The sequence below is a fragment of the Acinonyx jubatus genome, chromosome E1, assembly GCF_027475565.1.
Source record: "Acinonyx jubatus isolate Ajub_Pintada_27869175 chromosome E1, VMU_Ajub_asm_v1.0, whole genome shotgun sequence".
NCBI lineage: Eukaryota > Metazoa > Chordata > Mammalia > Carnivora > Felidae > Acinonyx > Acinonyx jubatus.
Genome location: NC_069397.1, coordinates 46,798,088 through 46,820,255, shown reverse-complemented (window position 1 = coordinate 46,820,255; position 22,168 = coordinate 46,798,088). Strand labels below are relative to the sequence as shown.

Below are 22,168 nucleotides of genomic sequence, written 5' to 3'. Positions count from 1 at the left end.
AGAAAGCTGGTCCACCTGTGCTCTGTAAATAATCATAACAGCACTAGCCTCCCCGAACCCATTGCCTACTGTTAGCTCAGGCCACCATAACAAAATCCCATAGACTGACTTAAACAACAGAAATTTATTTTTGCAGGGTGCCTGGGTGCCAGTTAGTTGGGCGTCTGACTTCGGCTCAGGTCACGATCTCACTGTCTGTGGGTTCGAGCCCCGAGTCGGGCATTGTGCTGACAGCTTGGAGCCTGCTTTGGATTCTGTGTCTCCTTCCCTCTCTGCCCCTCCCCTGCTTCTGTGTGCGCCGTCTCTCTTTCTCTCTCAAAAATAAATAAGCATGAAAAAAACAAAAACAAAAAAGGAACTTTATTTTCACCAGGTTCTGGAGGCTGAAAGACTTAGAACAGGGGACTGCACGGTTGGCTTCTGGTAACAGCCCTCTTCCCGGGTTTTACCTTCTCACTGGGTCCTCACGTGGCAGGGAAAAAGAACAAGCCTTCTGGTATCCCTTCTTTGAAGGATGCTAATCCCATCAATCCCATCACAGGGGCCCCCTTCTCGTGACCTCATCTAACCTAATCACTGCCCAAAGGTCCCACCTCCAAATACCGTCACATTGGGTGATGCGTCGACATGCGAATTTAGGGGGGACATAATCCTGTCCACAGCACCTAACACGGGCTAAGCTGGTAAAGAGCATTATCTCTGATGCCTGCCAGCTCCCCAGCCAGCCGGCGTTGCCCTCATTGATAGATGCAGCGGGGCGGCTTAGAGAGGCTGATGACTCCCGGGAAGCCGGGCTCAGCAGAGCAGGCTCTGAGCCTGGGCTGGCCGCTCCATCCCTGGCAGGCTGGTGCCCGCTCCCAGGAGACCCTCCTTCCCCACGCCCTGGGGAGGGGAGGGCCCGCACAGAGGGTGCAGGTGTCTCCCAGCCCTGGCTCCCGAGCAGACACCGGCATCCACGGAGCCCCTTCCCTGGCACCGTGAGGGTTCCCGAGAGCCACACAGGCAGCGTGACTGTGGCCTCAATGAGCAGAAAACGTCTGAAGGAGCTTGGAGGCAAGGCGATGGGACCGGGAGACTCGCCCGCAAACCCCTGGAGTCGCCCACATCGTGGCAGATTTACACAAAGAGGACTTCAAAAGGAAGAGGCCATCCATCTTTCATGCTCTGAGGCCGGTGGAGGACTCAGGGCCCCCCGCCCCCCGGCTGCCCAACCCCCTCCTGCCTCCCCCGTCCCCGCCAAGGGAAGGTGCAGCCCGGCCTCCGTGATGGGCCTGCTGTGTGGTCCGCAGTTGCCGGTGATGCTGAGCGTACCGCACGGGCCAGGCCCCACTCAGCACCCTTCCCAAGACCTTCGGCGGCTCCCGCACCGGAGAGCTCAGGATGCCCACCCCCACCGCACCCGGAGATTCAAAGTACACCTCTATTTCTTCAAATGACTTCCTATCTACCTGTAGTGCTGAAATTAAGTCGTAATATAGTGCTTCTTTCTAGATATTCTGTCCTAAACCACCGGAACCTTCTTCTCGCCCCCTGACTGCCGCTTTGCGGGTGTGCCTGGCACACGGTGAGTCTGCCTCGGGCTACCCCACGTCCCTCCGAGGACCCCAGGTACCTGGCACTTGAAGCTGGGCCCATAGGCCGTGCTAGGGGCTGGGGTCCTGGGCCAGGCCTCTGCTCCGGAGAGCTCCCCCTGGAGAGGGCCCGCCCGCCCGGACACAGAAAGGCACTCTCGGGGGGCCAGTCCCCTGCGAGAACACAAGCAGGGGGCGGGGAGAAAAAGGGAGCACAGATGAGGGGGCATCTCTCGGGAGGTTATAACCAGAAAGGGAGGCTGGTTTGCAACACAGAGATGAGCTCTAACTGCCCAGGCGCCCCTGTATGTGTTTCTCTTGTTACGGGAGCCCGAGCCAAGAACTTGGAAGGGTAGAGGAAAAGGAAACTTGTGCTCACCAGTAGTCACAACAGATCTTGGCCATTCCTCCTGGCTCCGACCATGGCTTCAGAGGCTGGGCTCCGGGTTCTGAGAGCTGGCTTCACCGTTTACCAGCTGTGTGACCTTGGGCAAGTTGCTTCTGTATCCGTACCTGTAAAATGGATGTGATAGTTGCACTCACCTTATGGAGCGGTGTGAAACTTAAAGACAGTGACGTGGAAAAGCTTAGCAGGGCACATGATATATAGTAAACACTCACCGGATGAGCCGTTCCTACGATCATCATTACCCTTAATGGTCTGTGACGCCTGAGTGTTTCTCGCACACAGGCAGAGAATTTCCGTTAAACTACGTCAATCTGAGGCCGGGATTTTGAAGCTCAAAAGCCCGCTCAGCTCAGGGGTCTATTCCTAGCCACACATCAGGCTCTTGGATCGGCCCCAAAAGGGGCAACTGGTAAACCCGGAAAGGAAGAGAGGTGCAGAATACGGGAGGGGAGTGGGGGCTCGCGGGCAGGCAGGACTCTCCAAAGGCCGGCCCGCTTTCCTCTGTCCCCTGCTGTATCCACGCACCCATCAGCCTCTTCGTAGTCACCTGTGGAACAACCTACTTCTGTCCTTTTTTTACTGAAATGCATTTATCTCGTCAATGAAAACGTACGTGGCAAATCTTTAATAGAAGTAAAATGAAAACCGTAAGATAAAAGCAGCACTACAGTCAGGTCCCGCCGGATTCTTTGCCCTCTCTGGGCTTTTCTTTGGTTTGCAAGCATCAGAAAGGTGTTCGAGACTTACCAACCCCAAACAGAGCTTTTCTTCTGGACCCAGTTGGGGGGATGGGAGGAGAACCAAAAGGGAAATAGTGTTCTCACCCCGGGCACGGTGCTGGGCAATGCCAGGCCCAGGAAACACCTGAAATCTTCCTGCAGTTTGGGGATGGGCTAGGGCATGAGGCTAATGCCTGGGAGGGCGGATCCCCAAGATGTCCCTGGGCAGGATCCTGGGTCCCCCAGACTCCCAGGACAAGGACCCATTCATCCCTTCCACTGGTGCCTGGTCTGCACAGTGTGAGAGCACAGGGGTCCCCTGTGTCCCCAGGGTCCCCTGCCCTTACCCAGCAGTGTCCCCTTATCCTGCAGCCCAGAGCAAGCAGGTGCCCCCTGTAGCCTGCCCCTCACTACCTCCAACTCGGGTATTCTGAGCTGCCAATCGTGGCGATCTCTAGTCACCATCTAGAGCCTTCTTTCCTCGCCTCTCCCAAAGGTATTTCTGGTCCCAAGAGGGAAAGAAAGCCCTGAAACCTGAGCAGAAGTTATCCTTAGTGACACACCTGAGCAGTGCATTAATAGAAGCCTCCCTCAGGCCCCTGACACGTCTGGGCAGCTGCTCAGTCCCGTCTGGTGTCCCTCAGCCCCAAGGCCAGCCCCCTCTGGCTCAGCCGGACACACTAAACTTAGCTTCCACCCCCAGCTCATAACCGCTGCCACCTCCCAGCCTGGCTGCCACCTGCCCGGGAGCCACCGCCACCAGACCGCGCCGAAGGCGCCCGCTCCTCCGCCACCAACATGTCCCAGACCAAAGCGCCCAAGGTCCGCGCGACCCTCTTCTGCATCCTGGTGGGCATCGTGCTGGCCATGGTGGCCGTGGTGACCGACCACTGGGCGGTGCTGAGCCCCGAGGTGGAGCACCACAACGCCACCTGCGAGGCGGCCCACTTCGGCCTCTGGCGGATTTGCATCAAGCGTATTGTCACGAGTGACGGCAAGGACAAGACCTGCGGACCCATCTCCCTGCCTGGGGGTAACGTACCCACTCTCTGACCCCGTGCCCGCCTCCTGCCCTCCCTCATCCCCCTGGAAAAGGTGCCTGTGGGAAAGACCAGGAATAGCGCCCAGCCCCCTGTGCCCAGGGAGGAGGATCTGGATTGCATGTGTCATCCCGGAGGCCAGAGCTGCCGGCTTGTAAAATGAGGGTGTCTGTCTCTAGCTATTTCTGTCTTGCTGGGGCCTCGGGCCGTGCGCCCAGAGCAGAGGGCTGTGCAGGTGGGACCAGAGGCTCACGAAAGAATCCGTGGATCCATCAGACTAGAGGCTCCCAGCCCAGCAGCGGCCACTCTTCTGGGTGTGCCCGGCCCCACTCTCTCCCCCGCACAGACAGGCTAAGCGGCCCTACATCCTCGGGCCGAAGGGACACGTGCGGCCGGCACGGTCGCTCCCCAGCCTCCAGGTTGGGTGTGCGACGGGATCGGCCGCGACACGTATGGGGCGTAGCGCAGAAGGAAAACGCGGGGCTCCTTGTCATTGTCTTTTAAGAATTTCAAGACGGGGACAGCGAGGCCTGGAGCCAAGCGGGGGTCCCTTCTGTGTGCAGGGCCTTGGCCGACCGCGTCGGTCACACGTCCGTAAAGCGGGACCTGGGTGTAGGTGAACCACCCACTTGGTACATCCCCTCTGAGCTCAGACCCCTTCAGAGCCGGGAAGCGGCTCCTCCTGCTGCGACTTAAGCGCACTCCTCAATCTCCCACCATGTGACTGAGCCGCACATCAAAGGCGAGCTCCTTGTGAGCATACCTGGTAGCAGGGTGACCAGTCTATTCTGCAAACGTGGAGCCTTCCACGCCCGTGGCAAACAGCACACGCCGAGGAAAGAGCCCTGTGTGCAGAATCGAAGGTCTGGGCTCCAGTCACGCGGTGCCCACGATGCCCCAGTGACTTTGGGGGCGACAAAGGATATTGTGACTTCTGCTTGGCGCTCGGGGCTCAGCAACGTGAGTCCCTCCCGAGGCTCACGAACAGCACTCTGAGGTGGCAGTGGACCGGGCCGAGGGCGGTCTCCCACCTGGTTTTCTGAGGCATTCCCTCTGCTATCAGACTGGGGGTTCCCTGCACCCTGCCCTTCAGAGAAGTCAGTGCTAAGTCCCTGGAGACCTTGCAGTCCGTGTGTGGGACAGAGGAGCCCAAAGCCCATTGCCCCCATTTCTCTTTTTCCTCCTCCTTCCCCTCCCGCTGGCTCTAGGAAGCCCCTGCCTTGCTCACACCCCCCCCCGAAATGCGGAAGACTTGTCGATACCCAGCTGTCCCGGAAACACCGAGTCCTGGGGCTTGAACAGACGTGGACATGTGCCTGAAGGGTATCACATGCCCACGTTCCTCAGCCACGGCCGAGCACACCCGTAAACAGATGCATCGTGCAGCCAATTCCCCCCGGCAGGGCAGGGCAGGGCAGGGCGAGGCCGATTCTCTACGGACCGCGCATGGGAATGCACGTTACGGTCCCGTCCATCTGCCCTCAGAGGCCCCACCTTTTAAAGTCTGGGGAGTTTACAGAGCAGATGAGCGGGGAGGCAAGGCAAGTCCATACAAGGAAGAGACCAACTAGCAGAGGACCAGCAGGCATGCATTGGCCTCGAGCCCGACAAGACAGTTCATCTGTATGCCTCCTTGCTCTGGCCCAGAGGGAATCCTGCCTCCCACCCTTGCGAGCCAGGCCCTACCCCAACAAGCTTCTAAAGTATGTTCCTGCCTCCTCCCCTCTCCTTTCTCCGCAGATGCACGCACCTTTTGCCTTCCCCAGCCGCCTTTCCTGTGCTCTGTGGGATTACTCTTTTCTAGAGGGAGGAACAGAGCTCATCTATGTTCTCTCATTTATTATGAATGGCAATAATAACCACCACAAACACAAACATAGTACCATCTGCCAAGTATTGTTTCGATTCCCTTCCCTATTTTAACTTTGTAAAAAAAAAATATGTTATGTTTATTTTTGAGAGAGAGAGAGAGAGGCAAATGCGAGCGGGGGAGGGGCAGAGAGAGAGAGGGAGACAGAATCTGAAACAGGCTCCAGGCTCTGAGCTGTGAGCACAGAGCCTGACGTGGGGCTCGAACCCACAAGATGTGAGACCATGACCTGAGCCGAAGTCGGACGCTTAACCGACTGAGCCACCCAGGCGCCCCACCCCACCCCCACCGCCCATAGTTTAATTTTGAATGACATCAGAAGACATTACAGACCAAGAATCTCCAAAAATCCTCTTCTCCTTAAATACAATGACAACTCGAGGATGGTGAGCTTTGTGGCACTTTAACTTGCTCTACTCCTGTTCCCCACTCCCCAACTCTGTCATAGCCTTGAAACCCAACAGCCTGCAAATAGTGAAAATTTGGCAGCCTGGACAGGCTGGGCTGGGTCTCTTTCACAGCCTCATTCCCAGAGAACTGTCATTATTTGATCTGTCTGGTGGTTCCCTGGAAGTCCCCACTTGCAAGGCTGTCTTTATTTGACCCGACGCTGAGCTCATCCGGCGGAAACGGTCTTTTTCCAAGGGGACATTTGCCAAAAACAATTAGAAACGATCGTTTAATAGCGTAACTTCCCGAGGCAGTAGACCACGGCGAGGCAGACAATAGGCAAACCAAAAAGCTGGAGAATGAGATATCCACAGGGGGCTTGGAAAAGCTCCATCATAATCCTGAGAATTTAGAAGGCCCCGTGCATGCGTAGTGCTGTAGAGTACAGAGGAAATCCCTGAAGAGGTCCTAAGCTCTCACCTCGGGCTGCTCTTGAGGCTGTGGGCAAGCAGAAAGTCAAGGCTAAGGCAGAAATGTAGGCTGCTTCGTGGGAGCACTTAGCTCTCTCTGCTCAGCCCCTCAGTAAAGGCTGGGAGGTGTAGGAGTTCCCAGCATTTTGCCAAATGTGAGCTGACTGCCGAGCTACCTGAGCGGAGATTTCAGTGTCCACACGTGACAAAGGGTGCAGCCTTTCCACAATTAATTAAGAGAAGTCACTAAACAAACAACAACAAGCAGCGACAGGAGCAAACCCTGGGGAAACGGGAGGACTCTGATTTCCAGAGGCGTTCATTGTATGATGCACATTTTCCAGCTTTAAATTTAAATTAAAAAAAAAAATTTTTTAATGTTTATTTCTGAGACAGAGAGGAACAGAGCATGCGTGGGGGAGGGGCAGAGAGAGAGAGGGAGACACAGAATCCGAAGCAGGCTCCAGGCTCCGAGCTGTCAGCGCAGAGCCTGACGCGGGGCTCGAACTCACGGACCGCGAGATCATGACCTGAGCCGAAGTCGGATGCTCAACCGACTGAGCCGCCCAGGTGCCCCTTATTTTATTTTTTTGACGCTTATTTATTTATTTTGGGAAAGAGAGAGAGAAGGAGAGGGAGAGCACAAACAGAAACAGGGGAGGGACAGAGAGAGAGGGAGAGGGAGAGAGAGAGAGAGAGAGAGCATCCCAAGCAGACTCCTGCACTGTCAGCGCAGAGCCCAACGTGGGGCTGGAACTCACAAATCAAAGAGTTGTTGAGCTGGAATCAAGAGCTGGTCGCTTAACTGACTGAACCACCCCGGTGCCCCTAAATTTAAATTCTAAATTAAAAAAAAAAATCACAAGACATGCAAAGAAATAAAAAAGTATGGCCCGTACATAAGGGAGATAAAACCAGTCAAGAGATCCTTAAGAAAGCCAGATATTGGACTTAAAGACTTTAAATCAGCTATTTTAGATACAAAGAACAACAAACAACAAAGCCTAAAGGACTAAAGATGAAAACGATGTCTCATGAAATAGAGAATATCAATAATGAGATAGAAATTATTTTAAAAGGACCCAGTAGAAATTCTGGAGTTGAGAACTACAATAATTGAAATGGAAAACTCAATAGCAGATCTGAGAAGGGACAAAAAGGAATAAGCGAGCTTGAAGATAGACGAATTGAGATTAGCTAATGTGAGGAATAGACAGGGGGAGAAAAAGAATGAAGAAAAATGAACAGAGCCTCAGAGACATGTGGGATAGTAGCAAATGAAGCAATATACACATAATGCTGGTGTATATTAAGAAGGAGAGGAGACAGAAAGAGAGAGAAAGGAGCAGAAAGGATGGGTGAAAAATAATAGCTGAAAAGTTTCCAAATTTGACGAAAAACAATTAATCTACAAATCCATGAAGCTTCAGGAATTCCAGCAGGATAAATCCACCCTGAGATGCATCATAATCAGAACTGCTAAAAGATAAAGACACAGAACCTTGGAAGCAGCAAGAAATGACTCATCACATACAAGAGATCCTTAATAAGATTGACAGCTGATATTTCTCCAGAAACCATGGAGGCCAGAAGGCAGTGGGACAACAAATATAAATATATATACAGTCATCTAATTCTCACAAAATCCTCTATAAGGTCCATACTATTGTCATCTTGGCTTACAGATAAAGAAAATGAGGCACAGAGAGGTTAAGTAACTTGACCAAGGTCACACAATTACCACGGGAGAGCAGTCAGAGGTCATACCCCTAAAAGTCACCTTCTTGGTCACTACATTATACTACTTTATACCTGTCATTCTTCAGGTGACTCGCATCCTACACGTGGGAAAACTGAGGCTCAGAGTGGCCTTCCCAACGCTAACCATCTCACAAGGAGAGCTTCAACACCCAAGCCTCAAATCCAGACCCCCCTTCCTCCCCAGTCCACTCCCATAGGATGCCCCCCACCGTGCGTCCAAACACAGCCCCTAAAAGCTGCTGATTCAGGCAAACACAGAAGAGGCCAACTTTTGACATGGCATGGTTTAGTAGAAGCTGGACCAGGAGCTGGTTCAAGAGAGACTTTTCAAGGTCCCATGCAGCCATATAGATTGCTGATGGCTCTAAAGATTGTAAATTGTCTAATTTGGTTTTTCTACTGACCCAAAGAGTTCTAGAAGGACTGTCATGCACAAGATTGACATCTGAGGTCAATTCCAATGCCTTTAGAATGAGAGTAAGGTCTTCCTCCTTTGTGAGGAGAGGCCGACTGCCTGAAATCCCAAGTGAGTCATCCCAGAGGGGTCATCCCCTGCCCCTGGGCTAGGGAGAACGTTATTTCTCTCGGGCTCTGTCTCTTTAGGCTAAGGTAACAGACTGCCCCAGGACCCCACTGCCCTTATGGCCCATCTTCTCTTCCAGTGCTCGGTGCAGGGGCTGGAACCACATGAAAGAACATGAAGGTACAGACCCCAAGAATTTCAGGGGCTTTCTTTCTCCTCCACATGAGCCCATGCTGGAGAGCCAGGCTATAACTAGCCTTCCCCCACCCCCCACCATAGAACAGCAATACTCTGACACTCTGGGGTTGGGTCTTGAGGATTTCTCCGACCCAACTGTCAAAAGTCTTCCATCAGAGGGGCGGGTACTCCATCAGAGCACAGAGAAACCACTGCCAGGAGCACCAAGAACTTCTTTTACAAAAGGGGTCAAGACAACCCTGGCATTGATGCAAGTAACAAGTAAGTGAAGTATTTTTTCCGACCCCTAAATCGCCAGTTCCCTTGGTTCTGTATCAATGAACAAGGTATTTTTTTTAATAGATTAAAGTCTACATCAACCAGTAATGGGTACGCTGAGACATTATGGGTGACAACCCAGAAGCATCCCCTAATCGTGTAAGTTAGAGAATCAGAGAAAGAAATATCTGCATTAACTCAAGTTCAGGTTGGAGTTAAATGTGCCTTCTGTTCCAGTTCTTTGAAATCGGCACAATTAGATATGGTTCTGGGTAGTCACTCGTTTAACCAGAGTGCTTGGTGAGCCAGAATATTCCAATCCCGGTCAAGTTCAATAGCTGAGTTCACCATATTTTTTAAGGAACAGCCCACTCAACTTTTTAGACCCACTGAGTCTTATGACTGTTCATGACAGACATTTCTGAAGTACAGAAAAACAGAAATACAATATCTTTTCAGTTTATTTTTGAGAGAGAGAGAGAGAGAGAGTAAGAGAGACCGTGAGTGGGAGAGGGGCAGAGAGACAGGGAGACAGAGAATCCCAAGCAGGTGCCATACTGTCAGCACAGAGCCCGATGTGGGGCTCAAACCCACGAACCGAGAGATCATGACCTGGCTGGAATCAAGAGTCACTCTCTTAACTGAGCCACCCAGGCACCCCCAGAAATACAAATACTAACATCACCATGAGCCATTTGCGGAGACAAAGGAGGCTGGAGGACCTCGGAGTTCTTAATTATCGGTCCCAGATCATCACCCTGACACTGGATCCAAAGCACTTGCTTCTTCTGCCCCGTGAAGGGCCGTAGTCCATCAAGACGAAGCTATAAGCCCTGAGCTTTGTGTCGTTGGGATGGGAGCCGGGGAAAAGGCACGGAAGGATACCAGAAAGGCAGATCCGAATCTGCACAGTGGTCACAGAGCTGTCACTGCCCCTCTCCTCCAAGCCCCTCGCCAGTGACCAAGTGGTCCACACAGAGCCCATCTCTCAGGTCTTTCCTTTCCAAGTTGCTCTTGATGCTCAGTTTACCCAAAGCACCCGGACAAAGGGGCAGGGGCACAGTGTGCCCACCTCAACATGACCCTGGGCATTTCCTGAGTGATGCAGGCAGATGCCCGGCTTGGTTTTTCCTAAACGAGCATCTTGTTGGTGCTGGACGTGTCCGGAGTGACGCTTGGGTCTCATGGCACCCCCACCCCTGCTGGAGTCATCAGGGACCACAAGGGGGCTCGTTGTCCTCCATAGACAGCCATGGGGTCCCAGAGCGGACATTACTCCCAGGTTCAGGGCAGAAGACATTGGCCTTCCTCGCGTGCTACATTCAAGAGAGGGGACAAGGCTGGCCCATCCGTTCTCAAGCCTTCGGCTCCACAATATCAGAGAGAAGTTGACACTTCCAGACGCCCTGAGTGGGAACCCCACTCCCTGGGGAACCTCCATCCCCCGCACGTGACATCATTTAATGGAGGAGGAGAGGGAATAGGGCAGGGTACCTGGGCCATTGAACGGGAAAATATCCCCCAGAAAATCCACATGCTGGCTTCCCCAGACAGACAGCATCCCACTATGGGGCTGAGCTAAGACGGGTTTTACGCAGGCAGCGGTCTGTCCGGAACGGAGCCTGTTGTTGACCTGGCGGAGGCTGACACACAAACACTACCTGCGTGTAAGAGCGGCCTCAGCAGCCCAAAACGGCCAAAGAGCTACGCTTTGGCCGGGCTCTGATGGGCCTTCATCTCACGGCCCTCTACTCCGAAGGCTTTTAACTCACAGATTGCGAGCAGTCAGGGAAGCAGCTGAAATACACTTGAATTCAGTCGATTCTTTTCAGGGGGTTTTCAATGACAACCGAAATTGGCCCTTAAGGAATGAAACAGAAATGTTCCTTTGTCCAGAGGGAGACACGCAGAGCCTTACGACATAGCCCGAGCCATTCTGAAGCGGTGATTCAAGAGAATCTATAGCTAATAATCTAAGAAATCGAAGAGGGTTGCATTGTGCTTTAAAATAGCACCGGAAGCTGTGAGAGAGAAGAGAGCGGCATTACTTCTGACATCACCTCCAGCAGTCAGACACCCCAGGTAACTCCGCTCGAAAGGAATGTGATTTAAATATAGAAGCTCAAAGAGGAGGATGTTTACCGCTCAGAACATTTACTGCTGCTAAACCAGGCGCATCTCCAGGGGTCATTTCCTTTCTCTGCCAGGGAGCAGCAGTAACACTGACATTGGGGGAGGGGAAAAGAGTGCGAGGCCATGGGCTTAAGTGGCAATAAGATGATTTAGGTCAGATAGAAGAAAGCCTGAATCCCAATGAAAGCTATGACTTTGGAAACACCTCAGGTCCACTTCCACAAGAAACCAGACGCCAATAGTCATCTTCTCATAATTTACAGGTAGCCCAAAAGTGAAAAATCGAATGCACACCAGTAGATGCCATCTAAGCTAGGAGTGGAGGGGTCACGGACCCACAGGAAAAAGAAATCATTGAAGGGCACCCCACAAGTAAAAAGCAACCTAATTTGATTTTTTTTAAGAAACAAACGATTTTTTTAAAAAAAACCATTCACCTACTTCTTAAAGAAGGAGTAAAGAATATTAAACTGTATCCAATAAGCAATAAGAACTCGTTTGATTTTAAAGAATGTCAAGTTACAAGAGAAACTGAAGGAGAAAAACGGAAGAGGAATTATGCCTGAAATTATATTTAAAACCAGCACGAATTTCTTTGTTCTGAGTCCTTCCACTGCCCCGCCATCAAATCCAGATTTCTGGTCCCGCTGTCCACAAATCTTCCGTGGCTTTTCTAATGCTTATGATGTAGAACACACAGCTCACCACGGAGGTTTTTCTGGGCTGCCTCTTTGGTCACGGGTGCCAAGGGTCCGATGAAATGACATGAGAGTCACATTTGGCCCTTGAATGGAGGTGCTCTACCCTGCACCCAACTCCTTCCAGATAACCTACTCAGAAGAGCTCTTTGTGGGGCATTTTAAGGGAGCAGGGCTTCCCAAAGTGGCTGAGCATCAGAGTGTTCTGGAAAGCTTTTGAAAAACATCCTTCCCCATCAGTCCCAGTGCATCAGGATGGACCTAGATATTGATAGAAAACACAGCCCTAGATTTTGGTGTGACCAGGCTTTCTCCACCTCAGCCCTACTGGTACATTGGGGCGGGTCAATTCTGTGTTGTGCAAGGCTGTCCGTAGCTGTAGGATGTTTACCGGTATTCCCAGCCTCTCTCTACCCACTAGATGCCAATAACACGCCTGCCAGTTGTAACACCAAAAATGTCTCCAGACTTTGCCCAACGTCTCCTGGGGGGGGGGGGGGGGGCAGAATGAGCCCCAGGTGAGAACAACCATTTGGCCCTTTGTTGATGGTGTTCCCTGCACCCCCTGACAAACCGGGTGCTCAGCCTCAGTTATCCCATCTGCCTAATGGGCTCAGTACCCACAGTACTATGGTGCCCGCTTGACAAGATCAGCCTTTGCTTCCTGAAAAACTCTTGGCTTCTTAAAAAAAAAAAAAAAAAGTAAGTTTATTTATTTATTTTAAGAGAGAGAGAGAGAGAGACCACACGAGCAGGGAAGGAGCAGAGAGAAAGGGAGAGAGAGAATCCCAAGCAGGCTCTGTGCTGTCCGAGGGACTTGAATTCACCAACCGTGACATCATGACCTGAGCAGAAACCCAGAGTTGAACGCTTAACCAACTGTGCCACCCAGGGGCCCCAAGATGGTTTCTTAACCCCCTTATCCTGATATTTTGGTCTAAGGGTCTGAGAAAGACGTTTGTTTCAGCCCCGATTCAGGGTTTAGGGAGATGAGGGCCGGCCAGACCAGCGGGGTCACACCCACCCTCTTTTCCTGGAGCCTCTGGCCAGGCTGCAGGCCCCATCTCTCAACTCACAGGCCGCCTCCCTCCTTTGCAGAGAAAAACTGTTCCTACTTCAGGCATTTTAACCCAGGCGAGACCTCCGAGATCTTCGAAGTCACTACTCAGAAAGGTGAGCCCCTGGTGGAAAGCAGGGAGGGTCGGGGAGAGCGACCACTGTCACAGGCTGCTGAGCCAGAAAACCATCTGGCACGAACAACGCCCCTGCTTGTGCTGGAAGGGAGCTCGTCCTGGTCCTGATGCGTCCGAGCCGCGGCCCCCTCACCCTCCGAGAGCGCAGCACCCGGGCGGCCACCCTGAGCTTCCATCATCAGGGCTGGGGAGCGCTTGCAAAGACGCGGTCCCCGGTAGGCGCCACACCTGCAGAAGGAATGCGTCTTCCCACGAGGCCAAGGGTGACCGAGGGCGGCCGCAGCGATGGGAAACAGAACAAGTCCTCAGAACCCCTGCGCTGGTTTTCAGGGCTGGTGGGTCAGCCGATTCCCTCCGTGACCCCGCTGTCACCCCCAGGGAATCAGGAGAGCAGGGATGCGGTGCGGGGGAGGGGGGGTGCAGGAGAAGGGGGCGCAGGAGCACGTGCGCCGCGTGGGGCCTTCCCGGAAGCACATAGGCACGTGTGCGAAGGACCCCCGTACGGGGTGTGAGCTCGCACGCTCGCTCTGAGAGATCCTCACGTGCCACACACGCACGCACACGATCACGCGCGCGGCCCTGCAACAAGCCACACTTCCAGCGCCGCTTGGCGTCCCCGGACAGACCGTCCTCCGCCCTCTGGCCCATGGCTCGCAGGAAGCTTTCCGTTCCAGAAAGTTCTCCGGCCACACGGCTCCGGCGGGCTTCGCAGGCCTCTGCCTTCCCCCCCCACCCCGGGGTTAGGGCCCCACGCGGGGCGTGGGAAGGGCAGGTCTGTTGCCATCCCGGCCCCACCCCTGACTCCGGGAGAGGGGCTTCAGCTCGGACCCTCAGTGTGCTCCGCAGTGAAATGGGCGCAAGGACGCGGGGCCCTGCGCCCCCCCCCCCACCCGCTCCCCCTCGCCCCCACCGCCGCTGAGCCGCTGCGCCGCACCTGCCCTCCTGTCCCGCAGAGTACAGCATCTCGGCCGCCGCCATCGCCATCTTCAGCCTCGGCTTCATCATCATGGGGACCATCTGCGCGCTTCTGTCCTTCAGGAAGAAGCGGGATTACCTGCTGAGGCCGGCGTCCATGTTCTATGCGTTCGCAGGTATGGGGGGGGGGGGGGGGTGGCTGGGGCTGGGGGCCCGTATCTGGCACAGGGGTGGGGGCACCGGCGACCACGCCCTTTACTAACACAGCGAGCGAGGGAAGAGGCGCGGCAGGCGTGGGGGGCAGGCCCGGGAAGGGGGCGGTCTGGGCAGAGGGCCCTGACGGCCCCCGCTCGGCCCGCAGGTCTGTGCATCTTCGTGTCGGTGGAGGTCACGCGGCAGTCGGTGAAGCGCATGATCGACAGCGAGCACACCGTCTGGATCGACTACTACTACTCCTGGTCCTTCGCCTGCGCCTGCGCCGCCTTCGTCCTCCTCTTCCTCGGCGGCCTCGCCCTCCTGCTCTTCTCCCTGCCTCGAATGCCCCAGAACCCCTGGGAGTCCTGCATGGACGCCGAGCCCGAGCACTAGCCCTCCGGGGGCCCCCGGCCACCCTCAGGAAGCCGAGCCTGGCCCAGAACGTTCTAGAGAGGAGGCGGGAGCTTTACCTCTCCCCGGTGCCACCTACCCCACGACAACCGCTGCTGCTTCCCTCTCTGAGCCCTTCTTTGGGCTGTGACAGGCTCCCCCTGGGAATCCAGCAAGTGGACCTGATCCAGACTTGCCCAGGTGGGAGGGAGGCAGGCAAGGTGAGCAGGTGCACAGGTGTTTGGTGAGGGAGACCTTCCCCTGGAGGTCAGAGTTGTCCCCACTGAGCCAGTTGTCTTTGATAAACTGGGTCCAGTTGTCCTCTGTTAGCCCTGTAGGGACGCCCTGTGCTCATATACCAATTCTGGGCGTCTGCCAGAGCCAGTAGCCAACCACTCCCACCTTCTCCTGGACAAGATACACCCTTTCCAGTGAACTGAACGTTCCCTCCTTGGTTTCCAAGATGCCTGAGGAGTATTTTTTTAAACTGGGTAGAACCTGACTGTGGTTTGAAATAAAAGCTCTTTGAAAACTTTTTTTCCTTGCACCTTGCACAGAAATTGCTTGGATTCCTGGCCACGCCCCAGGGGCCCCATGACCCTGAAGAAGAAAGGAAAGAATGTCCTTCCCATCACCCCCCCCCCCCGGGGCGGGTGGGGGGGAATGTTTAGGACTTTTGTAGAGAGCTGTAGGGAAGAGGGGGTGATGAGGTCCTGTTTACCAATAAAACTTACCAATAAAGGGTGAATTCCAGCTTGGATCTCTGGGCCCTGGGATCTTCTTTGGGAGAAAGCAGAGACCATCTGACTAGGCAAGGTGTTCAAAATAAGGAGGGGTTATTTCCAGAGCCCCAGCTAACACAGCACTCGAGCTCCACAGCCACACGTGTCTGGTTTCAGATGCTGGATTTTTGTTACAAGGAACATCAGGAAGCAGGGCTTAGCAGTTAGACACTTAGGGCCACGTGGAATGTCATAATTTACACCCTTCTGCCTTCCAGAATCCCACCACGTCTACCCAGCCCTCAGAAACGTTAAGTCAGACACAGTCGGCAGAGAGGATCTGCGCGCTCCGTGCCCCAAACACACACCAGAAGGGCCGTGTAGCGTTAATTCTTCTGTAGCAGGGCTTGCAAACTACAGCCTGCGGGCCAGACCCCGCCCACCGCCCGTTGCACAGTCCGCAGGCTAAAAATGGCTTTTTAACAATTTGAAATGGCTTTTAAAAATCAAAAGAAGATGAATATTTTATGACATTTGACAAGTATTACAATTTCAGTGTCCATAAATAAAGGCTTATGGGAACTGGCAAAGAAAAGCAAAGTGACTCAAGTGGCTGGGGCAGATTTTAATCAATAATCTACTTTTACAATAGGGGAGAGTCCAGTATGAACTGTGACAGACTGGCTCGCACTACCTGGCCCTTTGTGGCAAAAGTTGGCGGAGCCCTGTTCCGGAGGAATTGTACGCTCATCAGGCAGCTTGTTAACCCCACGCTGTTCCCACCTGTAATGTGAGAGAAGAGAGACTCGTTCGTTCTGTTTAGAACAATGTAAAAGGAAGACGTGTGAGTCTGGGGGCATCTGGGTGGTGGCTGTAAGTGGGGCTTGTCAAGATTCTTCTCAGGGGCACCTGGGTGGCTCCGTCGGCAGATCGACTGACTTCAGCTCAGGTCATGGTCTCACAGTTTCTGGGTTCGAGCCCCGTATTAGGCTCCGTGCTGACAGCTCGGAGCCTGCAGCCTGCTTCAGATTCTGCATCTCCCTCTCTCTCTGCCCCTTCCCCACTTGTTCTCTGTCTCTCTCTCTCTCTCTCAAAAATAAATAAAACATTTTTTAAAATTAAAAAAAAAAAGGTTCTTCTCTGGCATCTCAGGGGTTTGGGCTGGATTTGCAGGCGTGGCTGAGGAACCCGGGGGACAGAGAGCACAGCCCAGCCTGCTTCCCAGCCAGGAAGAGTGCAAATGTGTGGCATGTGGTTGTGAAAGCAAAAGGGTCAAAGAGAGCCGGTGACATAAATGTCATGAAGCCAAAGTCTGGGAGCTGCAGAGAAGGGAGGCTGGCAGGTGACCTCCTCCCCCTAACTCCATGTTGGAAGTCAGTGCTATTGTTTATTATTATTATTATTACTTTGACCAGAATTAGGCTGGTATGCATTGCATATTCCCACACGGGTGCCTGTGTTTGCTGCACCAGAGACCTCTTCTGAGTGCAGCAGAACCCATTTGGTTTCCCAGAGTTTGAACCCTTTCGAGAGAGGTGGGCCCGAAGCTGTTTTGAAGACCAAAGGGTCGGAGGGAAGCTGCCCGAGGACCCGCTCATGATCTGCGCCCGCTTCTGCTGTGGAGAAAAACACACACCATAAAGCAAAACAGAGCTTAATGCCAAAAGAGAAACACATCAACCAAACCAGTGAAGGAAAATACCTTCTTTTCCTCAGCCCACTCGCCTCCGCTTGCCAGGAAGGCCGTCCGGAATGGGCACTTAGTCAGTCTTGCTCTGCTTGGGTGGTAGGCATTCGAGGCGTCCACCGGACCTCAGCGCCGGGCTCAGCCAGGCCACCCTCCGAGGGCCCGAAAATGAAACAACCACGCAGGGCTCCTGACTCCTTGCCTGGGTGGGTGTGAACTTAACGGCCATCGGACCAAGATTTCCCAACACCTTCACTGTCGCAGCTTTTTAGAAATTGCTGGATTCCACGAGGAGCCAGGGCTAGCAATTCAGTCATTCAGATAGATATTTGAGTGTGAGATTTTTTTTTTTTAATTGTGGTGAAATAGACACAGCATGAAATTTACCATCTTAACCATTTTTTTTTAACTTTTTTAACGTTTATTTATTTTTGAGACAGAGAGAGACAGAGCATGAACAGGGGAGGGGCAGAGAGAGAGGGAGACACAGAACCGGAAGCAGGCTCCAGGCTCTGAGCCATCAGCCCAGAGCCCGACACGGGGCTCGAACTCACAGACGGTGAGATCGTGACCTGAGCTGAAGTCGGACACTTAACTGACTGAGCCACCCAGGCGCCCCACATCTTAACCATTTTTAAGGTCGATAACGTTGAGTACATTTGCGGTGTTATGCAGCCCATCTCCGGAACTCTCTTCATAGTCCCAAACTGAAACTCTGTCCCCGCTAAGCAAGTCCCCATTCCCCCTCCCCCAAGCCCCTGGCAACCGCCATTCTCCTTTCTGTCTCTATGGATTTGGCTACTCTAGGGACCTCATGTAAGTGGAATCTTACAGTACCTGTCCTTTTCTTTTTATTTAATTTTTTTTTAACGTTTATTTATTTTTGAGACAGAGAGAGGCAGAGCATGAAGAGGGGAGAGGCAGAGAGAGAGGGAGACGCAGAATCCGAAACAGGCTCCAGGCTCCGCGCTGTCAGCCCAGAGCCCGACGCGGGGCTCGAACTCACGAACCACAAGATCGTGACCTGAGCTAGAATCAAGAGTCGGATGCTTAACCAACTGAGCCACTCAGGCGCCCCGAGTGTGACATTTTCTAAATCAAAATTATTGCAAAATATCCGCGATGAGCACAGTACCAAAATTTTACATGAAGACAGGATCTGTATTATTGATTTTTCCTATTGTGTCATGCTCCCATGGCTTGGCATGGTGGTGGAAAGTAACCACGACCATCCCCAGGGTACAAAGAAACCTGAAGGGCAGGGAAAGGCTTGCTTCCTGCGACCTTGTTCCCTGGCACCAGAGCAGGACTGAGAACCAAGACTGTCTAACCAGGGGGACCTTTACCAGTCAGTCCCCCCACTTGACCTCTGCCCAGTGACTACGGGGGCAGGGGGGCAAAGACACATCTCACCCTGTCTTTGGCTGACACACAGTGAGTAGGTCCTACCCAATGGTTTGGTTCTTACTGGCCCCTCCTTGAGACCAAAACTTTCAAGGATCTCTGTGTAACTCCTTTTTCCTGGCTGCCTCAATAAAGATAGGTTTTCGTCACGTGCCTACGGCAATATTTCCCCCACCAGTGTGACTCGTCCCATTTTGATCAAATATTTTATTTACAAATTCATTTCTAATGTATTCCCTGCCCACTTTCAGAAAAGATCTGGAGCAGAGACAAGGTATTCATAAACCCCGTGACGTGGGACATATCTATCACACCAGTGACCGGTGATCGGGATGCAGCTGCCCACGGTCCCCTCTAGCCCACATTTCATGGTGTCACTCCTTTGCAGCCGCCGAGGCCATAAATTAATCCCCCCAATGAGGCACGATTCCTGCATGGTGAGGAAGGTTGAGATCATTGCCATCACAAGGGCTGATACTCTCTCCGTTGGCCTGAACAGGAAAGATCCGACGACCTCTTGGAGATGTTTGTTGATTTGGGTTTAGGCTCGCCCACCAGTGGCGTCACCAGTGGCCCTGGTAACTCCACGAAGGAATGGAAGGTGGGGGATTTGCAACCATTTGCAGCTGAGAGTTCTGGGCTCTGAGCCTAGGGAGCTCAAAACCAAATTCCCAAGTCACTGCCTAAACAGCGGACACCCTTCCCACCCCACTGCCCCAGGGTGCTATGGCTGCAAGCAAATGCAGGCTGTATTTCGGAGGGTCTCAGGGCCACCAAGCTCTACGTGTTTCAAAGCCCTAACGAAGCTGATGAAGTCAAGGATGCAGTTGACCTGAAGTGTTCGAGAGGCAGGGAGGCGCCGGTGTATATATAATCCCCTCGGTCTAATGGGGAGGAAACTGGAGACGGGCTCCAGGAACACCAGAGAACCACAGCTGTGTGGGTTTCACAGAAGTGAAATTTACCTCTGCGGGCAGACGTGGGAAAGAACACGGTTGAAAGAAGCTTCTCCTTCTCACCTTCTTCAGATAGAGGACATCTCGAGACCAGAAAGACCTGGTTCCATCCCTTCGCCCAAGGAGCCCCCGTGGCCTCGATGGCAAAGGCTCTGTTGACACACGTCACTCTTTGTCATTTCCCTGTTCAAGATCTGCTTCCAACACAGGCTGAAAGCTTGCGAAGAGCAGAGCTGGCCAGTGTACCCATTGCTGCACCGGAGGCCCAGTGTACAGTAGGCTCCTTAAAGGAGGCAGCAAGGAGGGAAGGAGGGACAATAAATTGCTTTGACAGAAGCAATGTAGGTTTGTGAGTGGGGTAAAGAACACGGCGGGGGCGGGGGTGGGTTGCCATTTGAATCAATGAGGGCGCTGAGCCAGTTTCCCACGCCGAGGTATACCCTCAATTACCTTCATCGTTGAGGCCCTACTATGTGCCAGACCTGGGGTGTGATGGTGAGTTCTAGACCAGGGAAGCTGTGAACTTTCTCAGGGCCTCAGTTTCCTCACCAGCAAACAGTAAGACTAGCTCATGTTGGACCAGAGTCCCCTCCGGTTCTACTGTTCCCTGGGGCTACACATTATATGGTCCCTCACCTCAGGAAACATGACTTACACATTTAAAAATTCACTGTAGGGGCGCCTGGGTGGCTCAGTCGGTTAAGCCTCCATCTTCGGCTCAGGTCATGAGCTCGCAGTTCTTGAGTTCGAGCCCCGCATCGGGCCCTGTGCCGACAGCTCAGAGCCCAGAGCCTGCTTCCGATTCTGTGTCTCCTTTCTCTCTGCCCCTCGCCCACTAGCACTCAGTCTCTCTCTCTCTCTCTCAAAAATAAACATTAAAAATAATAAATAAATAAATAAATAAATAAATAAATAAGTAACTAGGGTTCTATTTAGATATGAGACCGTACCTTTCATACATTCTAATTTCAAAGGCTCGTGTTCCTCAGAATGTCATGATTGCTCTAATGAATTGATTTTACAAGAAGACGCCATTGTAAATTGTACTGACAAAAGGAATTTATAAAAGTAAAATGCGGACTTTACATGTTACATGTATATTCAGATTCAACTGTAGACTGTTCGAGAAAAGGATTCTGTTGCTTAAAATGTTTGGAAACCTTCATTAGAGGATCTTTACGATTCCTTCCAGCTACATTCAATGAAGCGAATCATGCATCCATAACTTGGAAAAGTTCAAGAAAGAAAGATCTCCTTAAAATAAAGTTTCCCTGGCTCATCTTCTGGGCGGCCAGGGAGCGTTTTTGAGGAAGGATGTGCTAATGAAGGCAAACCCCTAGGGGCCCCGAGGAGAGACGTCTGAAGGCCAGGGATTGCAGGCGGGGAGAGAGACAGCGTTAGGACAGCAAGCGTCCCTCCTGCCGGAATCTTCCACACCACCTTCCATCTCCTGTCAGCTCACACGTGTCCTGAAACAATTCTTCATGTGTCACCTCTCCAGCCATGGCGTCCGTCTTGCATCCTGGAGGCCACCCATGACCTCCCCATCGCCAACCACATCCTACTAGACCCTTTCCGTAGCATTTTGTACTTCAGGTCTCTGTTCCCTCGTAAAATTCCCCATATTTTCCCTTCGTTCTCTTTCTTTTTACAACGTTCCTGTTTTTACCTGCCCCTTAAGCTTGGGTGTCTCCAAGTTCCCCCATCTTTGGTTCCTCGGTCTCACATCACAGTTTCTAAGACATATCACTCTGGGGGCGCCTGAGTGGCTCATGCGGTTAAGTGTCCGACTCCTGGTTTGGGCTCAGGTTGTGATCTCACGTTTCATGAGTTCCAGCCCCACGTTGGCTCTGTGCTGACCGTGCGGAGCCTGCCTGGGATTCTCTCTCTCCCTCTCTCTCTCTGCACCTCCCCTGCTCGCTTTCTCTCTCTGTTTCTCAAATAATAACCGACCTCTGGCTGCTTACCCAAACCTGTTCCCTCCTTTTGATGGCACCTTATCTGTCCATTCGCTCAAGCCGTAAGTTGCTGTAGGTTGGTTGACGGACCCCTCGCTTGCTCACCGAGCCCAACCTCACAGATTCTGCCTCTGAAATGACTCCCAAACCCGGGCCCTTGTCTTGCTCCCCTGCCGCCCCCTGCGCCGCCCGAGGCCAGCCTCTCTGCCACTTGTGTCCTGCTCACCGGCCACCGAGAGAAAAGGTTTTCCAAACACAACTAGACGGTTCCCATCTTTCCCACAAGGGGTGTCCTTCGCCTAAGCAGATACGTGCTTTTGATTACATTTATTTCCTTTGGACGTAACAAATCACACAGACTTAGTGGCTAAAACTAACACAGATTTATTCCCTTACAGATCTGGAGGTCAGAGGTTTGAAATGATTCTTATAAGGCTAAGATCAAGGCACCAGAAGAGATGGCTCCTCCCGGCGGCTCCAGATGCGAATTTCCCAGCTCCTAGAGACCGCCTACCTTCCCGGTTCGTGCGTCCTCTGACCTCTCCTTCCGTCATCACATCTATTTCTCTGACCCTCCTGCCTGCCTCTTATTAGGACCTTTGTGATGACATTGGGCTCATCCAGATAATCCGAGATAATCTCCTCATCTCAAGACCCTTAACTTAATCACATCTGCAAAGTCCCTCTTTGCACAAAAAGTATCAGGTC

General features: G+C 52.8%; 1 protein-coding gene and 1 long non-coding RNA gene across 2 annotated transcripts; one reads left to right on the top strand and one right to left on the bottom strand.

Annotated features, from left to right (window-relative positions):
- Positions 1–109: 109 nt before the first annotated feature.
- On the bottom strand, positions 110–6,872 carry LOC128313403 (uncharacterized). The gene is made up of 2 exons (XR_008294060.1): positions 4,503–6,872; positions 110–3,233 (listed from the first exon to the last, which is right to left on the bottom strand). It is a non-coding gene; the product is annotated as an uncharacterized LOC128313403 (long non-coding RNA).
- CACNG1 (calcium voltage-gated channel auxiliary subunit gamma 1) lies at positions 3,367–15,268 on the top strand. The gene is made up of 4 exons (XM_027047869.2): positions 3,367–3,732; positions 13,139–13,213; positions 14,187–14,324; positions 14,510–15,268. Exons 1-4 carry the CDS (start codon positions 3,498–3,500, stop codon positions 14,734–14,736), a joined length of 675 nt encoding a protein of 224 aa, XP_026903670.1. The 5' UTR covers positions 3,367–3,497; the 3' UTR covers positions 14,737–15,268.
- The last annotated feature ends 6,900 nt before the right edge of the window (positions 15,269–22,168 follow it).

What these genes read in the sequence shown, in the direction of transcription:
- CACNG1 (XM_027047869.2), top strand. Translation starts at nt 3,498, where the DNA reads ATGTCCCAGACCAAAGCGCCCAAGGTCCGCGCGACCCTCTTCTGCATC. An exon ending in CGAAGTCACTACTCAGAAAG is followed by an intron (nt 13,214 to 14,186) that starts GTGAGCCCCTGG and finishes CCTGTCCCGCAG; the next exon opens with AGTACAGCATCTCGGCCGCC. An exon ending in CATGTTCTATGCGTTCGCAG is followed by an intron (nt 14,325 to 14,509) that starts GTATGGGGGGGG and finishes CTCGGCCCGCAG; the next exon opens with GTCTGTGCATCTTCGTGTCG.